Here is a 17,341-nt window from a genome sequence, read left to right as displayed (position 1 = left end):
CCAAAATCAAAAGTGGGAGAGGACTACGCAAGCCTGTGAATACCAGTAAATGTGGTCATTGCAGACCATTGATGTAATAGACTACCAGAGATGTAAAACATTTACAACTAACATTGCAACTCTAATTGATTAGCAATAGCACTTTGGAGCACTGTATTCAGAAGAATTTAGAGACCAACTCCTGGATCAGTAGAAAAGTAAATTGTGATAAGCTAGTGATGTTTGTAAGGGGTTAGATGAGGAGGTTGGTGTAGTGGTGTATTTACCCATCCTTTAATACCTGTAAATTTATATTATAAAGCTATAAATTGAAAAAATAAAAGAAAGCATTTCATGAGCTTGCGTGTAAGCCCAAATCCTTTGAAAACATTTGGGTACTTGAGTATATTGAGTCTTAAGCTTTTGTTCAGCGTGGTTTCATTTTGACAATTAATATGGTTGGCGTGGTATAAGATATTAATGATAGCTAGCTAGCTAGCTAAATAGATGTCTCATCTATTTATGCATTTGTGTTTGTGTGGGGGGAGATTTTAAGTGCCTGAGTTGTCAGTTTGACCTCTGTATCAACTTTCTTTATTCAAGCAGTGATTATGAGGGGCAGTATTTCCAAGTAGGCATTATAGCATTCCAATGGGGACTTAAAGGAAAATGAATGTTACTGCTCTGATACAACACTGCAAAGTCTCCTTTTATACTTATCCCTCCCATCCCATACTGCACTTCCTTTTCTTTTCATTCATATGTGTGTATATACACAAAATTGAGATTGAATTTTAAAAATGAGGTTATACTATATGTACTTTTTATTTAATAAATATCTTACTCCTTTCACTTTAATAGGTATAAGTCAACACCGTTCTTTCAGTAACTACAAAATATGCTTTTGATTATTTGGCCATACTCCTTTTGTTGGACAATTAGGTTTTTAAATTTTTTTCTCAATTTCTAGAAGTCTGTAGTGAACATACTCCTACATAAAGTTTGTAGTCAGTCTCAAATATTTTTAGAAAATGTTTGTTAGATGTGGAATGGCTGGGTTAGGCCATATATGTACTTTAGCTTTTTGATAAATAGTAGAATCCTTCTTTATACCATAAATGGGCTCTAAAAAATTCAAATTATTAAAATGCATATTTAAGATTTTAATTTTCATTAAAAAACTTTTTCGGTAAGTCCGTGGATTCACACAAAAAATAGAAACGTGATAAGAAGTGACACATTGTGCAAAGCTGACTGCATATTGAATCAGAAAGGCCCAGGTACCAGTGCATTCCATTCCTGAATGCCTTTGGGAATTGGAATTGGGCCACCTATGCTTCCAAATGAATGTTTTACTGTTTATGGTTTACAGTTAGTCCAGCTGTCTTCCAAAAAATCTTTACCATTTTACACGCACACCAAGCAGTGTATGGGATTATCCTCTCGTGTACTCTTGCCAGGATTTAGTATTAACAGATTTAATGTTTTGGCTAATCTAATGGACAAAAATGGTATCTTGTTTGAATTTGCATGTTCTTGGTTTTGGCTGTGCTTGGCATCTTTTTCTCTGTTTGTTACCAGTTTGATTGTCTTCTGTAAATTGCCTCTTCCATATATTTTTTTCTCTTTTTCTGTTCTGTTATATATTTATTTGTGTTTTTGTTGTCTGAGCCAGTTAGCTTAGTAGAGATCTCCAAACTATTTTGGTTGTGTACTCCTACAGGTAAAAAGTTTTTGGTTATACACCCCCATTATATGTGTCTTTACAAATTATGCATGTATTGCTGTCAGTTCATGTCTTACATATTAGTAAAGCTTATTTTTTCTTATCATGATTTAAAAATTAATGTACATAAGTGTGCTGAATATTTCCCACACCTCAATGGAAGTCTAGTGTGCATCCACCTAGAAAATCACACGTTCAGAGCACAATATGATTTAGGCCCTCTATCAGCCAGTTAGATTTGCCAAGAGAAATGTGCTTCTTTCTGTGACCACAGTGTATATGTAATTTGTAACTCTATGGGCACTGAGTATTCTAGTGAAGTAGAAAGTAGCTATGCATCACACCTTGGCTCTATTACTTCTGTTAGCCATATTTGAGAAAATGTCTTTTTTTTTTGGTAAGATTTTATATATTCATTTGACAGAGAACAAGCAGGGGAACTGCAGACAGAAAGGGAGAATGGAGCAGGGAGCCTAACATGGGCTCCATTGCAGGACCCCAGGATCATGATCTGAGACAAAGGCAGACACTTAATCGACTGAGCCACCCAGGCACCCCTATTTGAGAAAATTTCTTAATCCTGTTATGTACCAATTTCTTCTTGTCTTGCCTTGTTATTTAAGCTTATGATATCATCAATTAATTTGTGTGAAGAAACTTGGAAAAACTGTAAAACAGGTATGAAATATGGGTATTTTAAAAATTTTAATTCACATGGGTATTTGTTTTGAAAGTTCATAACATTGGGTAAAAAAAAGAATACATTTCAGTGTTATTTATGCTGGGAAACAACTTAAGATGCATGACCTACTAATAGTGGTTCAAAAACATCATTTTTAGTCTTCATCCTGTGTAGATTTTAAACATCTCGATGGTAGGAACTTCACTGATACTTACTATTATGTGTAATAGTAAGTGTTAGTGATGGTGTAGTATACATTTGATAATATACATATTTGGTTTTTAAAGTGTTGTTTTCTACATAAGAAAGCCCTCTGATTTAGGAACTAGAAATCAGTTTATTTGTGAAATGCCTGGTGGCACTAAGAAAGATTTTCTTTAAAGAGTAAAGTGGCTACTGTCTAGGGCCACAGATAATAAAAGGCAGGACCTAGTTTGAATATATTCTCCAGGGGAATGAAAAATTTAAGACACCATAACATTAGGGACTCTCACATAGGTGAGTGGAACTGAATTAAAAGGAGAGAATGCTAAACGCAGTGTATGATATAGTATGCCCAGGACTGACTATGAGAAGGCAATTTTGAATGTAGATACTGCTATTTAAAAAAAAAAGATATTTTATGAATTTTTAAAAATGAATTTAGCTGTAGAATAAATTATCTGTAGAAAAGGGCAGATGAAGTATGGAGAAATAAAAGAATTGAAACCCTTGTCATTAATAAAAAGGAATTTAAAAAATGGGGACTGCAACCTGTGTAAATGTATAGGTTTGAAGTATTTAAAATGTATTAATACTCGGGCTCTGCAAAGGTACTGCTGGAAAATAGGCAGGCGCTCTCAGGCGCACAGTGCTGGCTGGCACAGGCCAAGCCCATGACCAGGAGAGGCTGGAGTAGACTGGGACTAGGAACTGTAGGCGGTGAGCCAAGCGAGGTCACATTCCTTTTGAACACTTTCCTTTCCCTCCCTCTTACTTGATTCTCAGAACAACCCCACAGGGTAGAAAGCAGGACAGGCCTAGTCCAGTTCAAATCCCTAAACCTTTTATGCTTACCCAGATGAATAGGGGGGAGGGGTGGATAGAATGTATACTTACTATATCTATTTTCCAAAACTGAGTTACTTATTAAACTCTTGGAGGAGGTAAGAGACAATAGACACACAAGAATTGAAATCCTACTGAACTTGGAAAGATAGATATATTTCTCAGAAACTATTCACAGTGAGAAATTTCTGTATTTCAGAAAAGAATGATAAATGGACAAGGAAATCAACTATTATTTTGTTTTAGAGAGGACCCCAGGTCATTTTGAACATTTACCTAATCACATTTTTACAACATCAAGTCAGCCCCGCTATTCTAATATGAATGATTTTCAGTTCAGCTGCTATTCCTTTCTCAGTGGAGCTGCAAAAGAAAGTCTAAATAGAAAATAAGCAGTGTTAATGGTAGGGGAAGCAAAATCCTTTGATGGGGTTCTAAATCCTTTTTGTATATAACAGTTCCTGCCTGGTCTACTTTTAAAACCTCATTGCAGAAGACCCTGAAATTAAAATCTTTCACAGTTTTTGGCTTCAGTTCCTCAAAAACATGAAAAGAGAGATAAAATAGATTATCTGAGTTGAAAATAGTTAATATTTAATTAATCTTTTGTATCAGTTACTGCTATATAACAATCTAAGAATTCAGTGACTTAAAACAGTAACTACGTATTTTGTACACATCCATCTGTTGGCTTGGCAATTTACTAGCTTCTGTTGGGTTTACTCTTGTCTAAGATTAGCTGTGGGTCAGGTAGGAAATTTTGCTCATTTTGACTGGTCTAGGATCACCTTAATCTGGGATGGTGGGGATGAGTGGCTGTCTTTCACATGATCTCTCATCCTCCAGTAGGCTTGCCCAGGCTTGCCTTTGTGGTGAAGCAAGTTCCAGGTGAGCGAGCAGAGAGTTCCAGGTTTCTTGAGGCCTGGGCACAGAACTGGGACAGTGTCACTTCCACTGCTTTTTGTTGGCCAAAGGAAGTACAAGTCCAGCTCAAATTCAAGGAGTGGAGAAACATTTCCATATATATATATTTAAAGATCTTCTTTATTTGGGAGAGAGAAAGCAGGAGGGAGGGGGAGAAAGAAACTGAAGCTTACTCCATGCTGAGCACAGAACCTGGCCAGGGGCTTGATCCCCAGGACCCTGAGATCATGACCTTAGTGGAAACCAAGAGTCAGACGCTTAATGGACTGAGCCACTTAGGTGCCCCTGGACTTCATCTTTTGAGGGAAGAATTGGAAACTCTAATAGCAAGAGTTGTGGATATGGGGGTGGGTGGGGGATGGAGAATTGGAGTGTTTTTGTAATTCATTCAGCACACATGCCAAAAAAATTACTAAACCCAACTGAAATTTACGTTCCTCAGTCTTAAATATGGGATTAGACTTGATCATGGTCACACCGCTGATCATGTACTTCTGAGTATATAGAAAATCAAATGGATGTGATATGTCTTTATTAAATTTGTTAGTTCCTAACTCCTGTAATTTATTTTTTCTTTTGATGATATGTGTAGTTGGTTTGATAGTCTCATTGGGACTGTGTCTAAGGTTCAGAATGAGCCCTGGTGCTTCTGTTGTGGAGGCTGGGAGTGGAGAAGATACATAGGTTTCAGTATGTCTCTGAGAAGTCTTTGAAATAGAAGACCTCCCCTATCCTGCCCACACATAAAACCCATTGACCAGGCACTTGATGTCCTACTACCATGTTTTATTTTCCTCATGGCGCATAACACTGGCTCAAGTTCTTGTTCATTTACTTTTTTTGGTGGTTTGTCATCCCTGACTAGGGTGTAAGAAGCTTCATAAGAGCAAGGACCTCCTCTGACCTGTTTACTACTAAATTCTCAGACCTTAAAATAGTGCCTTCATCTTCTCAGGAGATGCTCAGTAAATATTTGTTGAACAGTTTTAATAAAGTTTTTGTGATGAGAGTGTTGAATGCTCTGTCTCTCATACATTGTAGACACTCATTAAGTATTTATGCAATCTTAAGGAAGGCTCATGGGCAGTGGGAGCTCGGAGAAAATGAATAGTTGGAGCCACAATGGGTTTTTTCATGAATGCAGTGAAAGGCAGATGAGCAGGAGAGTTTAGGGTATGATAAATTTGCTGAAATGTTTATACCATTGGACTTTTAGGCTGGGAAGGAAGGAGGTGGAATAATCTCATGGATTGGAATAGAGATTCTCTTAAGACCAGAGAATTCAGACGGAAAGTAGTTAAACACGCATGCTGGGAGATTAGGGGTTATGTTGATGCAGTGTGATCACTGAAGTAGTGATTTCAGATGTGCCATATTATGGGCCCAAATGGGCACGAATGAATGAATCAGGTGATTGAAGGACCTTGTTAGTAGAAACTAACAGCTGCTCTTTGAGAGTGTGCAGCAGTACAGCTTATATCCTCAGGAGAAAGTCCTTAACAGCCAGGATATTGGGAACGCTTTGAGAAAAGGTTGAAGATATAGGAAAGCTTGCTTATTAGGGAGCACCACTTCCATAGGTAGTTTAGTTTACAAGATAAGTAGAGTGGAGGCTAGGTCAGCGATAGAAAGAACAAAGCCTTGTAGGGATAATGCTGGGTCAGGGGATCGATTGAGAAGGGAACGGAGATGGTATGAACCTAGGCATTAAGGGGCTTGATGGATTTAGTTTCAGTAGAGCCTTAGACAAAAGAGACCTTGGGACTAATGGACAAAGGCCATGATTCATTTGGCCAAGGCTGATGGTCAGCCCAGGAATTTCTGGCCTCTGCATGTGTGAAAGGTAGATGTATTTTGAACTCTTAGGAGCTTACATACTGAACAGACATACTCATTTAACAACTTCAGTCTTTTAGGTTTTTCAGAATATCTTAAGTATCTTTTTAAATGAGAACTATTTTTCAAATGTAAACTATTTTTAAATGTGAAATATTAATGATATATGCAATAATATGCCAACTAAATATACTAATTAAATCATTAGTGGACAATGAATTAATTTATGTAGTACTGTTTATCATGTACTAAAATTCAAAGATGAGATTTTCAAATTAGTATTGTTTGTTGTTTGGTCATAAAGTATTTTGCACTGGTATTGGCAGAAGTAGATGTTTTAAATGTAAATATTTAATCTCTTCTTTTTGTTGCTAGTCACTTTGAGAGTTTAAATTGTGTGGTGAACCAGAACAAAATTTCATAATCTTTAAACCACAAAGTTACCTAATAGACAACAGAGTAGGAATAACAGCAGTGGAAGATTTTACAAATTCCTGGAACCACCTGGAAATAATTTTAGGAAAGGCAGTTGATTATAAGCTCAAATAAGGACTGTGTAACATGAAGAATAATTAATAGTAATTACTTTCTTGCCTTTAACCCTTTGGTCAGACTTGTTCGACTGAAAGGAACAAGGCAGGCTAAAGTCTATGTAATTTAACTGTCTGTGCTTTTAGCTTGTTTTGTGCAATTAGCAAGTCTAATCTCTGTGGGTCAGGATGCCTAAGTGGCTCAGCAGTTGAGCATCTGCCTTTGGCTCAGAGCATGATCCCAGGGTCCTGAGATTGAGTCCTGCACTGGGCTCCCCACAGGGAACCTGCTTCCCCCTCTGCCTATGTCTCTGCCTCTCTTTCTCTCATGAATAAATAAATAAAATCTTTAAAAAATGAACTCTGTGGGTGAATTAATATTTGTTTTATTGCTACTTATATCTGGTGCTAAGAATTTTTAAGCCTTTTTTGAATATGTGTTTTATTTCATTACAAAAATTTAATACATATCAAATTAATATTTGTCAGACAATACTCCTGTGATACCTTTAGCTATAGAGCATGTCTTGGACCTTTGAAGCCCCCTCTTATCCTTTTTCATCACTTATGTTGAATCCATATATAATATGTGGTTTAATTTCTCCTGCTATGTTTTAAAATACTGTACAGTCATAGAATTATTCTTTGTGTGATTCAATTTTGTTAAACACTTTTTTTGATGAGATTTATCCAGGGTTGATGTTTATTTTTATGACTATGTACTATTTCACTGTATGATTATAATTTAACCATTTGTGATTAGTGGACATTTGTTTCCTATTTTATGGCTATTATGTGAATATTACTCTATGTCTCCTCGTGTATATTTGCAAGAGTTTCTCTAGAACATATATAACTATAACAGGTTTAAATATATGCTTTATTGAATAAATGTATTTTCTGAAGTAGTGTACTTTTAAGCTCCCTCTAGCAGCGTGTGAGTTCTTGTTGCTTCGTATCTTTGTCAGCACTTGATATTGTCCAACTTTTACATTATTGACACTCTGGTGGTTGTCAAATATTTTCTTATTGTGGCTCTTACTTTGAATTTCCCAGATTAATAAAGTTTAGCATTTTTTATTATGTCCATTGTGTATTTGTATTTCTTTCTCTATGACATGCCTGTATATTGTCTACTTTCCTTGGCATCTTTTTTCTTATGATTTTTTAGAATTTTTAAGTTTATTAATGACAGATAGTGATCTCTTACAGATCTACTCTCCAAATTTGTAACTTGCCTTCACTTTATTTAAGAACTTTTTTGATGAACGTAATTCTTAATTTTAGTGTGATTATTTATCTGTCTTATGTAGGTTATGATAGGGATTTTTTTTTTCCCTGTATCCAGACTTTTTTACCTCTTTACATTTTAGTTCTTATATTTTTTTGTATTGCTGGCTGATACTTCCAGTATAGTGATAAATAGAAGCAACTACAGATCTGACTTAAAAATAACTGCTTCTAACTTTACCATTAAGAATGATAGCTAAGGGCACCTGGGTGGCTCAGTCCACTAAACATCTGACTTGTCATTTTAGCTCAGGTCATGATCTAAGGGTTGTGAGATCAAGCCCTGCCGTGGGCTCTGTGCTCAGCAGGGGAGTCTGCTTGAGATTCTCTCCCCATGCCACTCCCCGACTCGTGTGCTCACTTTCCTCTCTCACACAAGCCTTTAAGAAAAAAGAATATTTAATGAAGTTTTTTTGGAAGATATCCCTTTCAGATTAAGAAAATTCTCTGCTATCCCTAGCTTGGTAAGAACTTTTATTATTGAGTGAGTGTTGAATTTTATTGATTTTTTTTTTTTTTTTTTTTTTTTTGCATCTGTTGAAATGACTTTTACCTTGCTAACTCAGTGAATTACTATGGATTGTGTTAATACACTTGTTTACGGTAAACCAATCTTTCATTCTTGGAATAAACCCAACTTGGCTTTAATTTAACTTTATTTTATTTAAATTCACTTTGTCAACATATAACACCCAGTGCTCATCTCATCATGTGCCCTCCTTAGTGCCTGTCCTCCAATTACCATGTTCCCCCCAACCCCCTCCCCTTCTGCAAACTATTTGTTTCCCAGAGTTAAGAGTCTCTTGTGGTTTGGCTCCTGGTCACAGTATACTTTCTATTTTGTACATTGCTTTGTTGGATTTGTTGGTATTTTGTTTAGGACATTGCCATTTATGACAATAAGTAAAATTGCCCTATAATTTCCTTCCCTTGTACTGTCATTGTCTACATTGATATCAAAGTTGAATAATTGATAATATGATATCAAAGTTATTCTAGCCCCAGAAAGTAAATTGGAGTGTATTCCTTTTTTTTTCTTTTTTGATATCAAAGTTATTCTAGCCCCAGAAAGTGAATTGGAGTGTATTCCTTTTTTTTTTTTTTACATTGAGAGCTTTTACAAGAGATTGGAATCAATTATTGAGAAAGGTGTTATTATAATTTTCTTTGGTACAATTTTTTATGTGCGATGACTTTTCATTTTGTCTGTGGAAGTTCTGTCATTTTTTTTAATTTTTGAAATTATGTTAGGCGATGCAGGTAAGTGTGGAATTGATATGTTTTATTAAGCACAGAATGTATCATCAGAATGAGTTCAACATTTTATTATTAGAAGAGGACCTTGACCTTCATTTATACTCAGGACCTTGCCTATTTTGTCTGATTTTAATGTATCATTCCAGCCTTCTTTTATTTAGTACTTGCCTAATATAACTTTTTCTACCCTTTGTTAGAAAAAACACCTTTGTATATCCATCTATCTTCCACATATCTCTTTTAATTAGTATATAGTAGATTTTTACCTAGTTTGAAAAAATTTTTCTAATCTAGAGATTTAGTTTACTTATATTTCTTGTGACCATTGGTACATTTAAAATTATACCTTCCTCTTTCATATATTCTTCTTTTGCTCTTTTTTTTTTTTTTTTTTTTTATGATAGTCACACACAGAGAGAGAGAGAGAGGCAGAGACATAGGCAGAGGGAGAAGCAGGCTCCATGCACCAGGAGCCCGACGTGGGATTCGATCCCGGGTCTCCAGGATCACGCCCTGGGCCAAAGGCAGGCGCTAAACCGCTGCGCCACCCAGGGATCCCTCTTTTTGGTTTTTAAGAAGATAATTTACATACTTTATTACATTGTATAGACCTCAAATATTTAGATAGCAGTGGGTAATAAATTTTCACCTTAGAATTTGACTTATAAGAGACAGATTTCAGTATGTCCCACACATTCAGTAAGAAGTTATTAGAAGACATGCCTGAAAAAAGGTCTTCGTAATTTTGGAAGAAGTAATTCTAGGGAAGATTACTGACTGTTCTCTTGTGTAGTTGGCATGGTTAAATATGCTGGCTGAAGGCTTTGTGCTTTTTGTTTGTTTGTATTCATCAATGGAAGCAGAATGTTAACCTTAAAAACTAGAATCTCTTATTAGTAGTCTGCTATTTATATTGGCTTTCTGGTGACTTAAAATAATCATGACTTCAGCTAACACTAAATCTCAACTGTATTAAGGTCTGTACCTTGTGAGTAGAGAGATAGCATAGGCTTTGCCCTGAGGAGTTCGTATTCCCCAGCATTATCTCCTGATGGTACAAAAATGGCAGATGAGACTAAGAAACCTCTTTCTAGCTGTGTCACTTTTGGGTTATACCTCTGGGTTATAAAGGGATGGATGAGGCCTAGGGAGGAAAATGAAACAAGGGGGTAAGAAATAGGAAGGAAGAGTGGGAAGAGAAGGAATTCTCCTGGGGGTGGGCAAGTAGAATAGAGTGGTGGTGACCGTTTCCTTCGGTTGCCTGTCTTTAAACAGATTATTTAAGGATACATGTATGAGCTCCTAGTCCTTACCTGAAAGCTCATTGTCACATACTGGGAAGACCTCACAAGCTCTGAGGTATGTCTTGATGACAGTAGCTGTTTCACCTGGCAAAAAGGAAATCCAGACAATCCCAAACTTGTTTTGATTATGAGATTAAATGAAAACACTTTGGGGGTGCCTGGGTGGCTCAGTCAGTTCAGCATCCAACTCTTGATTTTGGCTCAGGTCACCATCTCAGAGTCTTGAGATTGACTCCCGTGTGGGGCTCCACACTGGGTGCGGAACCTGCTTAAGATTTTCTCTCTCTCCCTTTCCCTCTGTCCTCCTCGCTCTCCCCACCCACCCACTGCAACTCTATCTAATAAGAGAGCCTGTGCCAGCAATGGAAGAAAGCAAGTCTTTCCTGTTAAGTCCCTACATCTTGATTTTTCTTCAGGTCCTGCTTGTGTATTGCTGTGATAGCTTTCCTGATCTGGAGTAGTTTGAGGACTGGTCGATTTTTTAAAAAGCTTTGGAATCACCTGTATCAGGACTTTAAATGTGACTTACCTATAATTGAATGGAGTATGTTTTCTTCTGCAAAAGAAACACTTTATTTTTTTAAAGATTTTATTTATTTATTCATGAGAGACACAGAGAGAGAGAGAGAGAGAGAGAGAGGCAGAGACACAGGCAGAGAGAGAAGCAGGCTCCATGCAGGGAGCCCGATGTGGGACTTGATCCCGGGATCCCAGGATCATGCCCTGGGCTAAAGGCAGGTGCCAAACCGCTGAGCCATCCAGGGATTCCCAGAGTGTAACAATTTAAAGATGTGAATCATAATCTTGGGCATATAATATATTAATCTTTATCTAGAATTTGTTTTACTCTGCACTCAAGGTCGCAAAGGCTTTCACATAGGTGACAAGACTCTATGAGACATAGAATTACTTCTTCATAATCTTCACAATGAATCAAAGATGTGAGGAAGAATAGTGAGCAACGATTTCTGGCTTCTGTGGAACTGAGCATAACAACACCTTACTGACCCAAATGTCCTAATAACCCCTGAAACAACTTGCATGGCTCTCTGAAAATAACTCCTCTCTGGTTGAAGATCTTTTTTATCTTCAGAGACACTCCTGAGAAGTGTGTGTGGAATGATTGGTCCTTTTCTCTGTTAGGTTATGCAGGTAGACCCACGTGTACAGACAAGGTAATTTTTTCAGTGTCCATGTTATTTTTGTTTGTTTTTTGAGACAATTATTTGTATTAGAAATTAGTTTCCAATTTACTGTCTAGCTTTTTGAAGTTTCCTGTATCAGTTATTATCTCACAAAGTGAGTACAGAACTGCAGCGGCCCTCCCTTGCAATGCAATCTTTAATTGGCAGAGGAATCAGAAAGGTTAGATGGATGCATTTCCTTGCTATTTTTTTTTTTTTTTTCCTTTAAGGAATAGAATCAAGCCAGTCATTACAACTTCTGTGAAACAGAAGAGGAAGTAATTGGAGATTTTTTGTAGAGCAGTGTAGAAAGTTGGCCTTTTCCTTTAGAAAGTTGGTTGTGGAGAGTTTCTCAGGTTTAGTAGTGACTATATATGACACTGAATTTTTATGTTTTAGTTTCAGTAAGAAAGCACAGAAAAATTCGATATTCCATTTAGAGTAAATGTTTCTGGCATCCAGAATGATAACACTCTTGCTGTTGGTCCCTTAGTGTAATGATCAGCTTATTCTACTTGTCATTTCCAGGACTTGTCTTTTTCTTTTTTCTTGCTTTATTGAGATATAATTGATATATACCATGCCAAGACTTTTTATTAAAGTACTTCCCAACAGTATTTTTTTTCATTATAGTCTTCTCATACATTTGGTATGAACTCTGCTTAGCAATTATGGTTTCGTTTCCCTGTTTCTATAGGACATGAAAAAATTCGTGCATTTATTCAAACATTTGAGCCCCTGATAAATGTTGACTATTGGGAATATAGTAGTGAACCAGACAGATCTGACCCTTACCCTCACATATGTTATAGTCCAAACACAAAACCCTTTGCATTGAGTTTAAAATTACAAATCAAAAGTTTGAAAATTTTGCATAATTTTTAATTGAATGAGAAAAGATGGAATTAACTGAATTTTTTATGTTACATAATCTGTCAGGTGGTGGGATGCAAATATGAAAAAGGCAAGGTCTACAAACTGGTTATTCTTGGAATTTCATAATTGATTTTGATAGTCACGAATAATGTGATAACATTTATCCTAATACCTACTGTTTGCTAAGATACAATGCTAGATACTAGGATGACAAACTGCATGCTAATAATTAGTAGGGCTTTCGTTTTTTATTTTCTTAAGATTTTGAGAAAACAGTTATTTGAATTAGAAACTGCTTGCATTTGTACCTGTTATTTTAAGTATATCAAGTTTTTATCTGCCTGTTTTATGCAATATCTGCTGTTTGTGGAACACTGAAGTATGTTCCAGGCACTCTGCTCAGTATTTTATATGCGTTATGTCATTTATTGCATACACCATATGGACCCTCCCACCAGTTGTTGAGCATTTTATGTACCTGTCACTATGTAAGCATTTCATCTCTTTACAAATGAGGAACTTAAGCCTTAGAGAACTGGCAGAGCTGGGATTCAAACTTGGGGTAGGTTGCAGTTGTGGGTGTGTATCCTACCCAAAAAGATCTCATAGCAGTTTAACTTTCTGGTAAACTTTTCATCTGTGGTATAAATAGAGGATCAGATTATTTAAAATTCACCGATTCAGAAAAGAGGCAATAGAAGATTGGAGTGGTACTCAACTATGGAATTAATCCTTTTATGTAACCAATATTTTGTATTTGTTATGACCAGCTTTAAAAGAAAACAAAACAACACTTCCACCCGTTTCAACTAATACAGCTATTGCCATAAACCTACCATCAAGTTGATAATGACATTTTAAAAAAAGTAATTCCATGAAATTATTCTGGAAATTCATGTATTTTATTACAGCCAGTGTTCTGTTGTGTAAAGGTAGTCATGCTGATGGCTTTAAAAATTGATAGTTTGAGGAATATCTGTTTTAGTACATTTTCGAATGCCAACACCCTTCTTATAGGTTCTGGGCTTCCATTGACTTTACAGCTCCCTATTTAGAAGAGAAAAAAAAAATTCCAAACTAGAATGTAAAGTAGCTATAATAAGACATTCACTGGCCAAAGTATTGCCTCACCTCCATCTGAACGTAGCCCTGCCTCCTTGGTTCCTACGGGTGTGGTAGAGATCTTGTGTGGTTTTTGAAGGGTAAGGAGGACTGTTTGCAGTTATGACCCATTGGCATAAACTGACTGTAGTCTATACCAGCTTGCTTAATAGACCTGATTATCTTGCCACAGCAAAATCAGGTATGGTTTTTAACTTGTCCATCTTTCCTATATTTTAAGCCACTTGTAAGTAGATAGACATCTCTGATTTTAAATGGCATTAAATTAGAATTAACAACTGAATAATTCAACTGATGTTGTACAACTTAGAACACAAACCAGACAGTAAATTACTAAATCTAACATTCCAAGTTTTTTCTAGTGTGCCTTTAACTTTTGCTGGGCACAAATGGAAATGCTCAGCCTCTGAAGATCATAAAAAGGGTTTGTTACTGTTTAGTAATACAAATTAAAACACAGCTGGGAATGAAGTAGTTAGCCCAATCTCACAGACATTAGCCTCCCTCTGTTTATTTCCGCCTGTGTGTATTCCTAGAAGCAAACAGCTGTGTATTCAGTTTTATTCTTTATTCCTTTACTTAAGATCTGGATTTCAAAAGAAGTAAACTGGGCATTTAGGCTGAGAAAAATTGCCATATCTTTTTCAGTTGAAACAATGGTATATCCATAACATTAAAATATTTTTTGAAATAGATTTACCTGCAGTTTCATATAGTTGTGGCCATAATTTACCTGCCCTTTAAAAAAATATAAATGCTGTAAGAGGATTGGAAAGTTCCTTGTCTCTCTTCCTTACCTCTTCACCACCTTTTTCCTCCAACTTCTAGTGACAGTTTATTATAATGACTACACAGTATTGTGTAGTTATATCATAATATATTCCATTAGTTCCCTATTTTCAGTGGTTGATTTTTCTAATCCTTTTTATTAAAATAATTTAATTCTATAGAAAACATCCTTGAACATATATTCTTTAAAAGATTTTTTTTAAGTTCATAGTTGTAGCATTGCTGGGTCAAGGAGTGTGAATTTTAAACTTGATACTTTATAATAATAAAGTGTCTTAAATTGAACTTTAACTTGATGGGGGACAGAGGACATCAAAGCTTTATAATCTCAATATTCTAAGAAGTAATTTTTTTCTGCTTAAATACTAAAATATTAAAACTGATAGTAATAGTATTAATAATAGTTCATCACCTTATGGAAGAAAGCAGTAAGGCTTTTGTTTTCTTTTAAATCAAAGGATTTATTGTAGAAACCATAGCCTTATGAAAAGTCTGGCAGTCAGGACTTTTGGGTTCTTTTTTTAACTATTTAAGTTTTTAGGAACACCTGGGTAACTCAGTGGTTGAGCCTCTGCCTTTAGCTCAGATCATGATCCCAGGGCTCTGGGATCTAGTCTTTATCAGGCTCCCCAGAGGGAGTCTGCTGCTCCCTCTGCCTATGTCGGCCTCTCTCTGTGTCTCTTGTGAATAAATACTCTTCAAAAAAAAAAACACAACTATTTAAGTTTTTAGAAGTTCATGTCCTTTCTTAGCATGAATATGTTAATGTTTTATATTAGAAATGTTCAGAACATTCCCTAACAAAAAAGAGTAGGATAACTGAAAGTATTTTTATGCAATATTTTCCTTTACTCTTGAGCTGTATCCCTATATTTTTCAAGGAGAAGCAGATTCTCTCACAACTCATTTTGAATCAATTACTGTTTTTTGTTTTTGTTTTGTTTCTACTGGAAAAAATGCTTAAGCGAATGTCAGAAAACTTGCATCTAATTTGACTAAAATATGTTTTTGTGTCTTTCTGAAGACCAAAGTGTTACTTCATTTGTAAGGAAATCTTTTATGTATTGAAAGCTAATAGGTTTAATAGTTAGCTACCTATTAAAACATATTGTCAGTACCCCATCTCACTCATGTGCACCAAAGATTGAGAACTACTACTATTTTAAACTCTCAGATTTTGCAGATAGGATCTTGGCTCAAAGTAGCAGTTCAGCCTTCTATAGATTTAAAATGGAGCCTTTACTTTCTAAAGTGTGCTGACTACTTTTGCTTTTCCAGGATTAGCAGGTATTGAGATAGTGATATGTTGAGAATATGCCAGTAAAACAATTTCTAGGAGCAAAAACTTTTTGGCATTGAAATAAGAGGATTTACTATAACATATGTGCTTTTGGAAATTAACCAAGATGGAGTATGTGGGTGCCAGCTTCAAAATGGAACAGAGAATGTTCTTTCCTTCAGGGCAAAGGAAAGAAGTATAATCTCAATTATTCAAATTAGATACCCGTTTTCAAAACAGAATGAGTAGATTTTTCTGGAGCCATAAAGTAGTCTTACTTTGTTCCCATAATATAGATTTGCACACACTCATTTAAGTGAATGGCCAAAAAAAAATTATTAGTCATCTAATGTGAATCAGAAATCATTTAACTTCTGAAAAGCAATTGTATTGTGATGCAATCGTTTTGGGGGAAATGAAGGAAGTTCACAATTAGGTTTATTGCTTTAGCAATTGCTTTGTATTTATGTTGAAATACAAGTTTATTTTAATATAAAATGGAATTATTATACATTTGCCTTAGTTTATATTTTTCCTTACTACAGAACTTAGAGTTGCAATTCTAGCTTTCATTTTATTCCTACTGGAAAGTTCTCAACATTAAATTCCTTTACTCAACAAATTACCAAGTTCCCACTATGTGTTAGGCAAGCTCTGCTATTTCTTTCTGTTGGCATTTTGTTAGGTGATTTTAAAATGGTTACCCTAGGGCAGCCCTGGTGGCGCAGCAGTTTAGTGCCGCCTGCAGCCCAGGGTGTGGTCCTGGAGACCTGGGATCAAGTCCCACATCAGGCTCCTTGCATGGAGCCTGCTTCTCCCTCTGCCTGTGTCTCTGCCTGTCTCTCTCCCTCTGTGTCTTTCATGAATAAATAAGTAAAATCTTAAAAATAAGTAAATAAAATGGTTACCCTAGTTTACTGCATTTTTTTAAAAGATTTTTATTTATTTATTCATGAGAGACACAGAGAGAAGCAGACATAGCAGAGGGAGAAGCAGGGTCCCTCCAGGGGAACCTGATGTAAGACTCGATCCCAGGACTCTGGAGTCACAACTTGAGCAGAAGGCAGACTCTGAACCACTGAGCCACCCAGGTGCCCCTGCATTATTCTTTCATAGGAAATGGGTTTATACTTAATTTTAACCCTTCTTCCATATAAGAGTATTATACTGAACATTTCTAGGGGAAATGTTTTCTGTTGAGGCAAGTGGACAAAGAAAACCGGTTATTTATGGGTAAAATTGATTTTTCTTAATCCTGAAATTGCAGGATATAATTCATCCCTTGAACTTATTTCCTTGAAGACACTTTTTTTTTTTCTGTAATGTTTTAATATTTAAAGGCACCAAAATTAAAAGGAAGTCTTTCTCCACTTTCTAGTCCAGCCATTCAGTTTTAGGATATTAATATCTTCCTTGTCAGATTGCTTTGTGACTTTAGCTAAAGAACAAAGCACTTGAATATATCATCTTGTAAGAATGTGGACCTTATGAACAAATTAAGAGAGAAATTCATTCC

General features: G+C 35.9%; 1 protein-coding gene across 23 annotated transcripts in view; it reads left to right on the top strand.

The window, feature by feature from the left end:
* PLEKHA5 (pleckstrin homology domain containing A5) overlaps positions 1–17,341 on the top strand; it is a 241,865-nt gene that overhangs the window by 13,686 nt on the left and 210,838 nt on the right. Inside the window, exon 4 of one of the 23 annotated variants that reach the window (XM_077870886.1) lies at positions 4,284–4,700. The exons of 20 other annotated variants lie outside the window; for them this stretch is intronic. In XM_077870886.1, coding sequence (XP_077727012.1) covers positions 4,284–4,326 — 43 coding nt within the window. In that variant the 3' untranslated portion in view covers positions 4,327–4,700. 2 more of the 23 variants (XM_077870885.1, XM_077870880.1) reach the window with 2 other exon arrangements.

This window comes from Canis aureus, chromosome 25 (assembly GCF_053574225.1).
Source record: "Canis aureus isolate CA01 chromosome 25, VMU_Caureus_v.1.0, whole genome shotgun sequence".
Taxonomy (NCBI): domain Eukaryota; kingdom Metazoa; phylum Chordata; class Mammalia; order Carnivora; family Canidae; genus Canis; species Canis aureus.
This window is presented reverse-complemented; position numbering and strand designations above follow the sequence as displayed.